Consider the following 14,873-nt stretch of genomic DNA (forward strand, 5'->3'; position numbering starts at 1 on the left):
ATGATTTTGAAATTTGAAGCACACTGAATAATAATCACATTTCAGATGGACGGTAGACAATGGTAGACCTACATGTTAAAATTATTGTAAAAACTAAGACAATATGAAAACTAATAACAAAGGGGACGAATCCTCAAAATATTTTTTTTCTCGTCATTTTTTCCTGCATTTCAATATAAATTAGAAATATGTTATTATTATCAGCCACAAAAATAAATAAAATAAATTATAAATCAGCCAAAAATAAATTAATGTGTTGCTTCTGCATCTGTTCTCTTTGTTGTATTGTAGCCTAAACAAATATTTTATGTAAATTGCTGAAGTTTGGCCGTGTTGTTTATCCAATTCATTCAACCACGTGCCTTCATCATCCTTGGCCCGGCGCGACCCGACCCGGCGTCTCTCAGGTTCATAGAACTGGTAAGCGATTGTTTTCGACCAATGAAATAGAGCCTCATATATGCACAAGCACACATCGGTAGTCCCAAAACCGGGCCCAAAACCGATCGCTTGTCGCTCAGTGTCAGCGATGGGAGTGTAAAATCAGCTTTTAATTTACAAAGGTCATGGACTCGAGACGGATGTATTTCTGTAAACATGGTAAACATCAATGCCCGGGGTTGAATGACTGACTTCAGAGTAGGTATGCCACGTGTATAGTATGAACGCAAATTTAACATGGTTGGTGGGTTGGGGTGTGCAAAACTTTGAGTTAAAAATAACAAGAGATTTGTTTAAATTTGAGTTTGAACTGTCATGCATACCGATCCCGGGAACGAGTCATCGGGCGAGTCATATTATTAAAACAATTAGAATAATTATGCCCTTTGCCAACATTATTGAGTTGATTCCAGCATGCCAGTGAACACCCGGGTATACTGGGAAAAGACCCAGAAAATTGAACAAAATAATAGCGTAGCATGCGAGGAGAACATCTTGAGTATATTATTCGAGGCTTTTACCAACTTTTAGTGTACACGATACTAATATAACTGGTAAAGATTTACCATGGATTTACCGACATTCTACAGTCTATGGAGGGACTGTGTGTACGTGTGGACAAGTTATGGTGACCTCGCAATACCTCCGGCGTGTTTACGCTAGAGGTGAGCTCCCGTCTGAACATAGATAGTGACTGAACAAGCCTAAACAAAACAAAGTAGTTCCGTCCATGGTCCATGAGCAAGCTTCACACGCCCACCTGTTCATACTGGTCAATAGTGACAGCTGCCCACTGGTATCTTGGAGGCATTGTCTTTTTTAAAGACATTTCTTGTATTTGTTTGCTTTGGCTAAATTCTGTTCAAGTGGTGGATAACAAAGCATTGTATTTTGTCTAGGTATGTATGACCAACAATTAACAATGAGAGGACATTCATGAACCTCATTGACTTGGGGATGATTTGAAATGACCACCAATTATGACTGTTTGATATTTATTACCAGAAATACAATTTTGTTGAAGGAACAGAGTTCAACAAACCATAATCCCGCTTCTGGATATCGTTTGAAGTCAAATGATATACCAATTTAAAGCTTATGATATATATTTTCTAAACATAAAGTAAAGCAAAATTGACCGGGGGCCAACTTTATGGCTGATTCGTGGTGTCCAGTCACATATGAATATAATATTATAGCTAGCTATGAAAATAATATAACATTTAAAATACCTTGGAGTCTTTTTAGTGTTTAAGTTCTGAGTGCAATGACTTATCATTCAAGTCAAGTTCAATTCAGTGGCACACATGTAGGCACACATGTAGGAAAAAAGCTTAAGCCATATTATAACAATTTTTTTTGTAATGTACTTTAGTCAATAAAGATACTCTGCAAAATCAAAAATCAAGACTTTAAAGGTGCTGTAGTTTTGTCAAAAACTGAGATTTTGAATAAAACGATGGAACCGGCGTTTTATTATTACGATGCAAATATTACACGTATGCACAGTACGTACACGGCGTGCAGGATACACAGACACACACCCGAGGATCTTACCGTATTACAACCGCGGGAGTAACATGCATGGGCGCTAGTGGTAAATTCCAATTTTCTATGCTTTACCTCACTTGTTCGGCTCAAAATTAAAAGGGGACATCTGACAGTAAAAGCTAACATTTTATGGAAAATAAATACTTATGGTCGCATGTCACAAGTTGGTACCGGTACCCCAAAAAAGGTGGGAGGTGTTACAATTTTTCGAATGTAGGCGAATGAAAAATGTCATATTGAACCAACCCCTTGTCCTATTGAGCTACTTTGGGTCTCATTTTAAAGCTAAAGAACAGGGCTAAAACTGTGTAAACTAGTACTGAAAAGTGAGTCAAACTAAATAAATGGCATCAGCTGGAATTGAAAATTAATGGGGTGGAGGAGCACATGGATCAAGAGCACATGGATCAGGAGTACTATTAGCATAGGAAAATGTAAGATTTCCAAAGTGTTGGTTCGAATAAATTATTGTATCTTCATAACCCCTTGTCATATTGAGCTTTTCAATGTCTCATTTTAGAGCCAATTACTCAAAGAAACAATTCAAGATTGACTTCAAATTGATCAATTTCATATTCCATATTCAGGAACTGCCTTTTGAAAATTAGAAAAGAGCTGTAGAATGCTCTTCTGGTCTCTTCAAGAAGAGCTTTAGAAGAGTTGTTTGCATAAAGAATTTAATGAGTCAGCTGGAGGAGCTATAAACCGCTCTTGCAAATGCAACTTAAGAAGAGCTGTAGAGGAGTGATTGCTCTCACTCCTCTCAAACGGCAGTCCCTGCATATTAGTTTCTCATTGCCGGTACATTTTGTACCACGGGTTGCCTCTAAATGCACAGAAGTCAATGCAATCACATGCAAAAACGGCAAAGGTCCATACATTTGTATCTCCTTTAAAATTCACTGTACTATCATGATAAATGTATGTATTTTCTGAAAGGAAATTAGACAAGGAACCTCCAATTTTTGCATTATGAAAATGGTAGGAAGTAGTGTTGGGAAAATATGAATGATTAATTTAATTTTAATCAAAAAATATCAACTTTTTTTGGCGCACCCTGTATATCGTGAACATGATTACATTTTAAAAAAAGAGTGAGACTGATGCACCACTATGTTGTAAACATATCCTAGCACATTGGACAAAATCCAACTTCAGACATTTGTTGTGGGGTATTTTATGTGAATAAGGTCCAATTTGAGAAAAACGCATTTGAAAATTTTGATTTACATTGCAGCATATGGGCTAATTAGTTATTAATTAGGCAATTACGCCAAAACAATAAATTTTGAGGTAAAAATGGTATGAGATGTTGTAGTTTTACAATATATATATTAAAAAGTTTTTTTTGTGACCATTTTGACCATGTAAGGCCAAATAAAAAAAATAAACATGTTTCACGTCCCCTCCCGCTTCCTTTTTTGAGGTTTCTTCAATTTAAATATTTTTTGAAATTCAGTTATAACTTTTCAAAAAAATATGTAGAGGTGCTTTCTATAGCCTTGCTAATACACAAGAAACACTTTAGTTTTGTGATAGTAAGAGGGGGCATATCTCTCAGAACAACAAATAAAAAAAGGCCTCCTCCTTGTTCCAGACATTATTGTATATCAGTTCTAATTATGGGTATTTACACTGATTTTGCGATTAAAAATAAAAAATAAAAAAAAAGCCCCCTCTTCCTCCTCTTATTCAAAAACCCGGACGTGTCACATGTTTTTCATTTTACTTGGCCTAACACAAAATGGACCACCTCATGACACGCGACCTAATCTATTTTTACAGAAATGTTATAATATTGCTTTAAAGGGGCACTTCGAGATCCACAGCCTCATCCCCCACTTTTCTCAAAAAAGTTGAGATTTTTATATCACTGGAATACTCTGGCTACATAATGTTTATGTACAAAATATTTCTTGCAGATTAATTCGTTTAGCAAAGATATCGCGAAATTTTAATTTCGTTCTGGTGCACCAGAACGAAATTACAACGTATTGTCTATGGAGCCGTGTAATACACATAATCATGCATAACTCGCAAACGCAAAATCGGAATCAACTGAAATTTTGGGAATATGGTTTTTCGTGGATATGTACTGAAAAATGTCATAAAAAGAGGATGCTAGGATCACGAAATACTCCTTTAATTAGTTTTTCATATGGACTAATACTTGATCTGCTGAAACTTGGCAAGATATTTTAGTTGCTTGTGAATTTTAAGCAATGGTGGTCATGTATACTTATCAGTTATGTATCCAACTTTTGGATATATGCAAACCTGCCAAATTTAGTATCTATGTACTGGTACCCAGAATATTGGACCCAAAATATTTTTTGGATTATTATTATTATTATTATTATATGACAACACGCCCTTGAGGTGAACACAAAGCTCCGCGTATGCAGGCCTCGAAATAAGCCAGAATTTCTGAGGGCCATTTGGGCCCTTGACCTTAAATGTTTGATGGCCCTCACAAATTTTTGTGGGCCCGAATTTATCAGTCTGTTGCTATGCAGGGCCTAGATTTCGTCTTGGTTTGCGAGAATCAAAATCCATCATAGTCACTGCACTTATACTGTATGATACAATGAGAGAAGTTGATTCTCGCAACCAAATCTTATAAGTCATTACGAGAATCGATTCTGTGATTCTCGTCGAAATCTAGGCCCTGCTATGATTGTGAGATGATTGATTCAGCAAATCAGAACCCTATTTCCGTGTATACGCTCTGCACGCTCTCAAAATGTTGGATCTGGATGATTGAGTCGGTAGCTTCAACTAGTAAAAGTCATACTATCGCCAACTTATTATTGTTCTGTCTGCATGTCTAAAAACTGTAATTACTATACCTCATAAATATTCATTAGGTAATCCAGACATCTTATTGGTTAATAAAACCTGCGTCAGAATACGGTATTTTGACTACCGTGCTTCCCCGCACCTGTGCAATTACGCGCACGTAGTGAAAACTTCCGCACCCCTACTAGTACTACCACACTGTGTCTCGACACCGCGCGTCGCTGTTCTTTCAGACATATCATTATGCTACACAACGGCGATTCTGCTCATGCGTTTATCGTGAAAATGGCGTCTGCTGCGGTTATTTTGCTGAGATTACCGATGGATAATAACACACAAATTTGACGTTTTATGAAACAAAATGTTATTTATGAAATGTTAAAAATAAAATTAGAATAATATAGACCTGTCAAAATGTAACTAGATTGAACATTTTGTTGAACAGCACACAGTGTCATCGCCCCGATATCTTCATGGCAGAAATCGCCATGGTAGGTTGAATCCACCGCCACGCATAGCCATTTTATATCGACCTGTTTAATAGTTTTGTGTCGCATCATGGGCTGAAGGACATCTGACTAAGGCTACTGACAATAGCCCCGATTAGCCCGGTTACTGACCTCGCTGTGTGTTAGTCGAGCATGGTACACCATAGGTCATATGGTTTTAGACTACCTTCACGATTGGCCTATACACTGCGTTATATAATTCGGCACATATAAATCAAAATTATTGTCAGTTTTTGACTTAAGACGCAAGCTAGTATCTCAAGACGCAGGGTTCGGTTTTTGCCGGCAAAGTGGCAAAAACCTGGCAATTTTTGCCAGTTTTTGCCCGGTTTAAACCGGCAAAAATGGCAAAAACTGGCAAAAACTCACACATAGTCACTCATTAAAAAGTGACACAGAAAGCTCATAAACAGTAACACACATCTTTCTACGAATCATTCAACATATTTTTTGTCTCATCAAGTCCTTAAAGGGGCATTTTGTGATCCACAGCCTCATCCCCCCACTTTTCCCAAAAAAAGTTGAGATTTTTACACCACTGGATACCTCTGGCTACATAATGTTTATGTACAAAATATTTCTTGCAGATTAATTCGTTTAGCAAAGATATCGCGAAATTTTAATTTCGTTCTGGTGCACCAGAACGAAATTACAACACATTGTCTATGGAGCAGTGTAATACACATAATCATGCATAACTCGCAAACGCAAAATCGGAATCAACTGAAATTTTGGAAATAAGCTTTTTCGTGGATATCTACTGGAAAATGTCATAAAAAGAGGATGCTAGGATCACGAAATACTCCTTTAAAATGAAAAAGTTTTGAATTTGATACATGCCACATTTCGATTAAATGCACTTGAGCAATGAAAACGCATGCCTTTAATTTCTTAATATATTGCTTATAATTACAAAATCTGGCTTGTTACACTCGGGAACTTATTTTTGTAACTTAATAATTTGTTTTGAGATGAAAAAATTGAACAACAAATCACTTTTTTAGTTTTTGCCATTTTTGCCGGCAAAAACTGTTTTTGCCAAGTGGTTAAAACCGCGGTTAAAACCGTGGTTTTTTCCACCTGCGGCAAAAACCTGCGAACCCTGTCAAGACGCAAGCTAACGACTATCATATCTGTTAAAAATATATATTCAAGTGCAAGGAACTAGCGTTGGGCGATATCGCGCCCTGCGATATATCGCGATATTAAATCCTAATCGCGATGACGATATGTAGAAACAGTGACAGGCGATATACTTATAATTGGTCTCCCATCCACTCAGGATGCCACGACCAACGAAATGTTCAATGTGTATGAGGGCAGCAGTGGTCTCCCATCCACTCAGGATGCCACGACCAACGAAATGTTCAATGTGTATGAGGGCAGCAGTGCAGTGGTCTCCCATCCACTCAAGAGGCCATGACCAACGAAATGTTCAATGTTCATGCAATGCAAAGTAGCGGAAACCACACACACTAATGGCGGCAATTGGTTTCACACTGTTTTTAATAACGTTTCGGATATAAAGAAGCTGTTTTGAACGATGGCAGTGGATTGAATAAGTATGTTTTGTACTTGTTTATTTGTATACTTGTTGCTTCACTGTTTGCCGGGCTGTTTTGCACCCATATACCAGTGAACTTCTGATATGACATGCATTGATAAAAATATCGTCAGATGGCGATATTGTGATATGTTTTTGACCACGATATGCGATATGCAAAAGACTGACGATGCCCAAGCCTACAAGGAACCACATCTGGTTTCTTTTATGAAATCATTTACGGGAGATATTCATCATTTTCATCTGAATATCAATCGTGCATAGCACATCCACGTGTATCGATTCTGTGTATTCATTTCAGTGTCTCTTGCTGTCTAGTGTAATTATTAACCGGGCGATGTTGGTGTGCAGCAATCCTGCAATAAAATCAGGTAGCGGGGTAAGCAAAATATTAAGCTTATTTACCATGCTGGCCGGCACGTTGACTGGTGTGTGTTTTGACTTTTATTTACGATTATACTTAGACTATATAGTCTATATAGTCAACTATATAGTCTATATAGTCTAGTAACTTTACTACTTACTAATACTACTTATTACAAGACAACAAGTCAACATCATCATGTAGGTATGCTAGGTGAATTCAAATTTGCCATCAAACTGCATCATTTTATATATCAAATTAAAGCTCTTGAGTAAACAAAGCCAAAACTGAAAACCTTTTTTTCATAGCACTTTCCATAGCAATTTACATCTTGTCAAAGATTGACTTTCATCAAAAAGATTCAGCTAGCAAAATTCCCCAAACCGGCATTTCGGGGGTGTTTCTAGATCTTAGTTAGCCTAGCTCACATCACACACTATAGGTGGCGCTATTCGTCCATAGGGAAGTGGAATGTGCATGTACGGTCCAAAAATGGCTTTACTGTGGGGCTCAATGGAGAAAATCACTAAAAATTAATTTTGACAACCAAAACCCAAGTGATGTTGACTTATGTTGGTACTGGCATGATACTGGATTCATAAACTATCACATCTAGTGCAATCCATGTTCCACCAAGTCGACACTCGATTTAGCTCAAAAGCAATTTGTGTGTAAATCAAGACCATCCAAAACAGCTTTCTTACAGTAAAGAATAGGAGGTCATCTGTGTAGAAATAACGATAAAGGCGACAGACACAAGCGGTGTAGAGTTCATGTCAATGTGATTTATTCGGTAGCCCCAATATGGCCGCCTGCCTGGTAACGAGTAATGACGACCTTTGACCGGGTAACTAAGTGTCGTAGTGGGGGCGCTATTACTACACCTCCCCTTTAAGATAACCAAGTGTTATCTCATGTCGATTAAGACTTTGTAATGAGTCCAGTTCTCATGAAGAATCATTAAACTATATTGTGCTAGCAATATGACTCGCTGTGAGTTTCTTTCAATTTAAGTGTCCTGTGCACTGTACTGTCTTTTAGAGGCATTTCTTGTTTTTGTTCAACTTTTAACAAGAACCCTTTTTAGGCACAAATCCTGTCGGGAGTGTACACAAGTTTCCTTCAATGTATTCCTTCTCTCCCACCAGGTTCAAATTTTGCAAACAAATTTTTGGCAACATTTTGGAATTTAAAGTTAACACTTAAACTTGAAAACTAGAAACTTTCAACTCTCAAATCAACAAACAAGTTTGTGCCTGTAGATTGAAACAAGTGTGGCCAGCACACATGAATAAATCTTTTGTCCAGTCTATAGTTTTTTGCTAAAGAAGATACATGTCCATTGTCCATCTTGTAATCGTCTTGCTTGCTGGTTTTGTTCAGACTGACCAAGTCTGTGTATGTAATGCTTTCGTGTGCATTTATTGAATCATTCAAATGTTTGTCTGTCTGTTGGCACCAAATATGTTGTGGTGTACATGTATTTCTCCCAAATATTCTCTAAATGACAGATTTATGCTGACAAGTTATATTTTTCTTAAATGTTTTGGCACCTTAATTTGGGAAACCATGCAAATTGAAAAGTTTTCAAACAACTTTAACACAATAACTTGCAAACTTAAATGCAATTGTCAACATCAATTTTTGTACATTTGGGACCTAAATTTGGTCAAGTTTGTTTTCAGCTTCCTGTCTTTTAATTGCCCACAGTTAATTCATAACATAGTCTTTAAATCTGCTTGGAGGTTTAATCTCCCTACTTCTTGTGCGAAGTCTTGGTGGTGTTGACTGTGTTGGACTGGCAGGGTTCTCCACAACTGCAGCTTCTTGATGACAATCACTGGTCACAGTCTTTTGATTTTTATGAGTGACTGGTGTATTTGACTCTTCACCAGTACTTAGTTCAGTCATTTGCTGCTCTTTAGCAGTGTAAACAATTGCTGCTCTATTGCGACGAAACACAGTTCCATCAGAAGTTTTGACAAGATATGAACGCGGTTCTTGAGAACGCTGTACAACTTGTCCATCTTGCTTTCTATCACGAAGATAAACATTATCACCTGGGTGTAATGTGGGAAGTTCTTTTGCCCGATGTCGCTTATTAAAGTTCAGTTCTTGGTTTTGACGATATTTACTTTCGTTCTCACTGATTGGCTGTGGTACAGCTGGGAGCAGTTACTGGGTAGCATGGGGAGTTGAGTTCAAGTTTTCTGCCCATCAATAGCTCGCTTGGTGCAAAGCCATTTTGAAGAGGGGTGGCTCTATAGGTCAGAAGTGCAAGATAAATGTCTTGGTTCTTGCGGAGAAGCGACTTAATCGTACGCACCGCACGCTCTGCTTCGCCATTGGCTTGAGGGAAATTTGGAGAGCTGGTTATGTGTGTAAACCCGTACGCAGCTGCGAACTCTTTGAATTGTGACGCGCTGTACTGCGGGCCATTGTCCGACATTATAATTTCCGGAATGCCATGCTGTGAAAACAGCTCTTTGAGGGCTATTATGACACTCTCAGAAGTCTGGTCACTGAGTTTCTTCTCAACCCACCTAGAATAATAGTCTACCACAATCAAATATGTTTTACCCTGAAATTGGAAGAGATCACTACCTAGTCTCTGCCATGGGCGTTCAGGTAGAGAGGCATTAGAGGTTCCTTTGTCTCAGGTCTGTGAATTGCGCATGTGACACACTTACGAACCATTTCTTCAATAGTCTTAGACATACCTGGCCACCATACTGAAGTACGCGCCCTAGCACGACATTTACTGACCCCAAGATGACCTTGATGGATGCAGTTTAGGATGTCAAGTCTCATGGAAGAAGGCACAACAATGCGATTATCATACAGAAGGAGATCATTTATGAAGTGTGCTCTATTTTCCCACCATTGTCGGAGGAGAGGAGCATGGGGCATGTATGCAGGCCAACCATTTGAACAGTAACCTCTGACAGCAGCACATTCCGGATCAGCTTTCTGACTCGTAGCTATGACGTTGAGACGTTGCTCAGTCGCTGGTAATTCCTTGACAGCATTTTCTGCATAAGTTTCAACTTCAGCGACCAACTCACTATCACTTACCAGGGGTCTACCTGTTGGTGCTCTTGAAAGTGAGTCTGCAATTGTTTGTAGCTTTCCAGGTACATATTTGACTGCGGGGTTAAACCGCATCATTCTGAGCTTGAAGCGCTGAATGCGTGGTGGCATTTTTGCTAATTCTTTAGAATTCAGCAGTGGTACCAGTGGCTTGTGGTCGGTTTCCAACGTGAACTCTAGTCCCATCACATAATCAGAAAATTTCTCGCACGCCCAAGTAGCTGCTAAGGCTTCCTTTTCAATAACTGCATAGCGCTGTTCAGTCTCATTCAAGGATCTTGAAGCATAACTGATGGGTCGACGTTTACCGTCATCTTGAATTTGTAAAAGAACAGCGCCGATTCCAGATGAGGAAGCATCTGCTGCTATAACTGTTGGATGGTTTGGGTCGTAATGTGCAAGAATGCGTGGAGAAATCAAGATATCCTTCACTTGTTGGAAAGACTTCTGCTGATGTGGACCCCAGTACCATGCTGTCTCTTTCCTCAGAAGTTGCCTCATGGGCTCTGTCATTTCAGCCAATCCTGGGATGAATTTTCCAAGCTGATTGACCATCCCCATGAATCGCTGTAACTCAGTAATATTTGTTGGAGCAGGGAACTCAGCAATCGCTGATGTCTTCTGAGGGTCAGCCTGGAGACCTTTATGGTCAATGATGTGTCCCAAGAATCTGATCTTCTGTTTTGAGAATTCACACTTGTTGTTGAGAGTCAAGCCTGCCTCTTGCAAGCGTTGCAATACCGCCCTCACTTGGCGGTTGTGTTCCTCTTGTGTGGCACTGTGGATAAGGATGTCATCCATATGACATATGACACTGTCAAGGCCTTCCAGGACGTTGGACATCATCCTCTGAAAGATCTCGGGGGCGCTGCTTATTCCAAATGGCAAGCGGTTGAAGCAAAATCGCCCAAATGGCGTAATGAAGGTTGTCAACAGACGTGATTCCGCATCCAGCGGAATTTGCCAAAACCCGCTGTTGGCATCCAGCTTTGTGAAGAATTGGCTGTTGCTGCTGCCAAGGTTTGCAAGTGACGAGTCAACTGAAGCCATTGGATGTATCTCCCGTTGCACACTTTTATTCAAAGCTGTGAGATCAACGCAAACCCGGACTGCATCATTACTTTTGGGAACACAAACAATACCTGAGCACCACTCTGTAGGTGTCTTGACCGGTGACACGACCCCTTGCTCAACCATGTTATCAATTTCTTGTTTGAGTTTGGACAACAATGGGTGAGGGACCTTCCTAGGCGTGTACAGGCATAGAGGCTTGGCACTATCACGCATAGTGATGTGATACTTATACTTCTCATTGACTCTCCCAAGACCTTTAAACAATCCGGGAAACTCTTCCTGGAAATTTGCACTAGGACTAGACTCCTGTAGGCCTACTTCATTGACCCTTGCTATTAGACCTAACTGATAACACGCTTTCCTGCTAAGCAAGCAGCATTTCTGATGTTTTATAACATATACTTCTTCATCAAGTTTCCTACCATCAAACTGGAGAGTAGCCACAAACTTACCGACAACTGGGATCTTGATGTGTCCTGGGCCGAAAAGATCTTCCTGGGATGGCACTAATTTCTCATTTTTAACCCAAGACATATGTTCACTGACTACAGTAACTTTTGCACCTGAATCTAATTTGAACTTTGTTTTGTGGTTATTCACGTGCACATCTTCTGACCAGTATTCATCGTCGTCATATGGGTCTGAACTAGGACCATCATAGTAATTCTCACCTAGGAATGGGGCATCAACATCAGAAATTTCACCCAGGAAAGGTGTGTCATCGATGCCAAACTCATTATCCATATCACCATAATACTCATCCTGTAAGCTTACCTCATCAAATTCTACCTGTAACTCATTTACCTGTGAGTGTGACTGCGAGCCACCACGGCATACTGCAGCATAATGACCAGGCTTATTGCATTGTTTACATTTTGCATTTTTGGCAGGACAGTGTTTACGTGGGTGGTATTCTTTGCCACACCATTGACATTGATTTGTACTTGTATGTGTGTTTACCTTCACATTTCGTGCAGACCTTGAGACATTGGACCTGTAGGTGTTACCCTGGGTGGGACCCTGATATCGCCTACCACTACGCTGCGCTGCATTGGGCTTACTCACATAATCAACATTATTTGTTGACTGACTTTCACTTACGCTTGCGCCATTACCGCGAACTAGACCTCTATCTTGCTTACGAGCTTCAGATTGTCTACAAATTCTGACTGCTTCTATCAAGGTTAGTTTGGCCTTGCGTTGCATATGGTCAGATAAAGCTTCATCAGCTACCCCTGCAACCAGTCTGTCTCTGATAAGTTCGTCTTTGAGTGAACCATACTCGCAATCGTCAGCAAGTTTGTATACATCTTGGATAAACTTTTCAATGGGCTCACCAGGTCTCTGTTGTCTTCTGTTGAACTTCGCATACGCTCAACAATTGTATTTTTCTAACATCAAGTATTCATCCAACGCCGTGATAACTTCTTTATAAGTTGCTTTGGATTCGTCGATTTCTAGAGTCACCAGGATATCGTCGGCTGAATCGCCCATGCAATAGAGTAGCAATGAGACTTGATCTTCTTCGGACTGTTTGATAAGACCGCTAGCTTGTCTATATCTCTCAAACCGTCGCTTCCATTTTGACCAGTTCTCGGTTTGCTGTGCCCCATTTGCGCCTTGAAATTCGCCCGGCAGAGGCAGATGTGATGCCGGAACGCCTGGCGGAGGAGTAGGGCCATCGTCTGGCATGGCTCATGGGTCAAACACCGATTGCCACCATGTAGAAATAACGATAAAGGCGACAGACACAAGCGGTGTAGAGTTCATGTCAATGTGATTTATTCGGTAGCCCCAATATGGCCGCCTGCCTGGTAACGAGTAATGACGACCTTTGACCGGGTAACTAAGTGTCGTAGTGGGGGCGCTATTACTACAATCTGGGGTCACATACAGTAGTGTGCATTGTACATGTGCCTGCTGTCACAATTTCACACACAAAATTTTTGGCAATTTGATGACACAAAATTGTCTGTAACTTCAAAAGTATATGCACTAGAAACATGATTGACGCCTTATTGTTTAGGTAATTTAATTCTCTTTCAAATGAAAGAACTTTCAGCTAAAAATATTGAACTTCAAAATTTTATGAGCGTCCCTATCTTAGTCTCATTATGATAGCAGCTTTTTTTAATGGAACTGCTATCAAAATCCCTCTAAAATTCCATGTGCGCTGTCTTATCACCATAAAAAATTATATAATTGGGTCAAGTGAAGTATAGAAAGCATATTTATGTAGGTTTCTTTCTTCGGCCAGTTGTTTTAAATTTCTATGTAAATATGCATTGACATTGTCGGCGAATTTGACTGACTAGCAAATGTGTTAACTAAGGTTTAGATACAGACTTTAAGGTACATATTTCGAGGTGCATAACAGACACCAAATTTGTGTCATAACAAACACCAAATTGGTGTCGATGACCTGACATGCATGCATTCTTTTGCGATGGTCTTTCAATTTGTGCCGAGTGTCCTTGGCAGACTTGACTATGCTTCAGTGGTCATGAAAGGATTCAATAGATAACCTCTGCCCCACTAATCCCTAGCTATTGTCTGAAATTGCACCTCGGAAGATATATTATAACAACTCAGTCCCTCAAATGATAGTCATATAACGACCAAAAGATAAATGACTGACTATCATTGAGGACTGAGTTCCGCAGTCTAACTAAGGTTTGCCTGGGATTCCTACATCATCAGTCATCAATCATCGCATCGCCATATCGGTTCCCCGGGAAGTATTAAAAACTTCTGGGCCCTCTGTGTTGGATGATTTGACTCATCCAACACAGAGGGACCAGTAGTTTTGACTACTTTCCCTCAAAACATGTTGTATACTATTCATGTATTATAATAATACAGGAGCCCTACGAATTCGACAGACATGTATGACACTATTGACGTTCAACATTGACAAGCTTAACTCACCGGTGGAAACCGAGCATTGTATTTCTTTTTGCTTGGCATGATGCTATTCTTGGTATTTAGTAGACACTTCTCAATATCTTTGCTGGTTAATAAACCTTTCAAAAGTTGCACAGAATCGTTTCTTGCGCGAATTTGCGGAGTTTTCTCATCACTTTTTCTGCTATCGAAAATAGCGATGGGCGACAACAGTTTTAAAACTAGTGCTGAGCAAATAGACATGCATTTTTGGCCGCGCGGTGTAGGGTAGACTGGGGTAAATTAGGACACGGGGTATCTTGGGACAGTGATTTCGGTAATACTTTTATACCTTAAAATAGTCCATTTTTTTTTTTTGATACATTATGAGTAGTAATATGGTATTTAGAGACGTCCACTTCCGGTTCTGGGTCAACCGAGGTCAAAGGTCAATCGAGGTCAAAGGTCAACTTGGGTCACTTCCGGGTCATGGGTCATGAGGTCAAAGGTTAAGAGTCCAAAAGGTCACGAGGTCACTTCCGGGTCAAAAGGTCAACCGGAAATGATCAAAGGTCAACCGGAAATACCGCCATTTTGA

At 39.7% G+C, this 14,873-nt stretch overlaps 1 protein-coding gene across 1 annotated transcript in view; it reads right to left on the minus strand.

Moving 5' to 3' along the window:
* Window positions 1–14,498, minus strand: part of LOC140152545 (uncharacterized) — a 31,241-nt gene extending 16,743 nt beyond the window's left edge. Inside the window, exon 1 of the mRNA XM_072174927.1 lies at window positions 14,321–14,498. Coding sequence (XP_072031028.1) covers window positions 14,321–14,359 — 39 coding nt within the window. The 5' untranslated portion in view covers window positions 14,360–14,498. The remainder of the gene's footprint in view (window positions 1–14,320) is intronic.
* Between the last annotated feature and the right edge of the window lie 375 nt (window positions 14,499–14,873).

The sequence above is a fragment of the Amphiura filiformis genome, chromosome 5 (genome assembly GCF_039555335.1).
Source record: "Amphiura filiformis chromosome 5, Afil_fr2py, whole genome shotgun sequence".
In the NCBI taxonomy this organism is placed as follows: Eukaryota; Metazoa; Echinodermata; class Ophiuroidea; order Amphilepidida; family Amphiuridae; genus Amphiura; species Amphiura filiformis.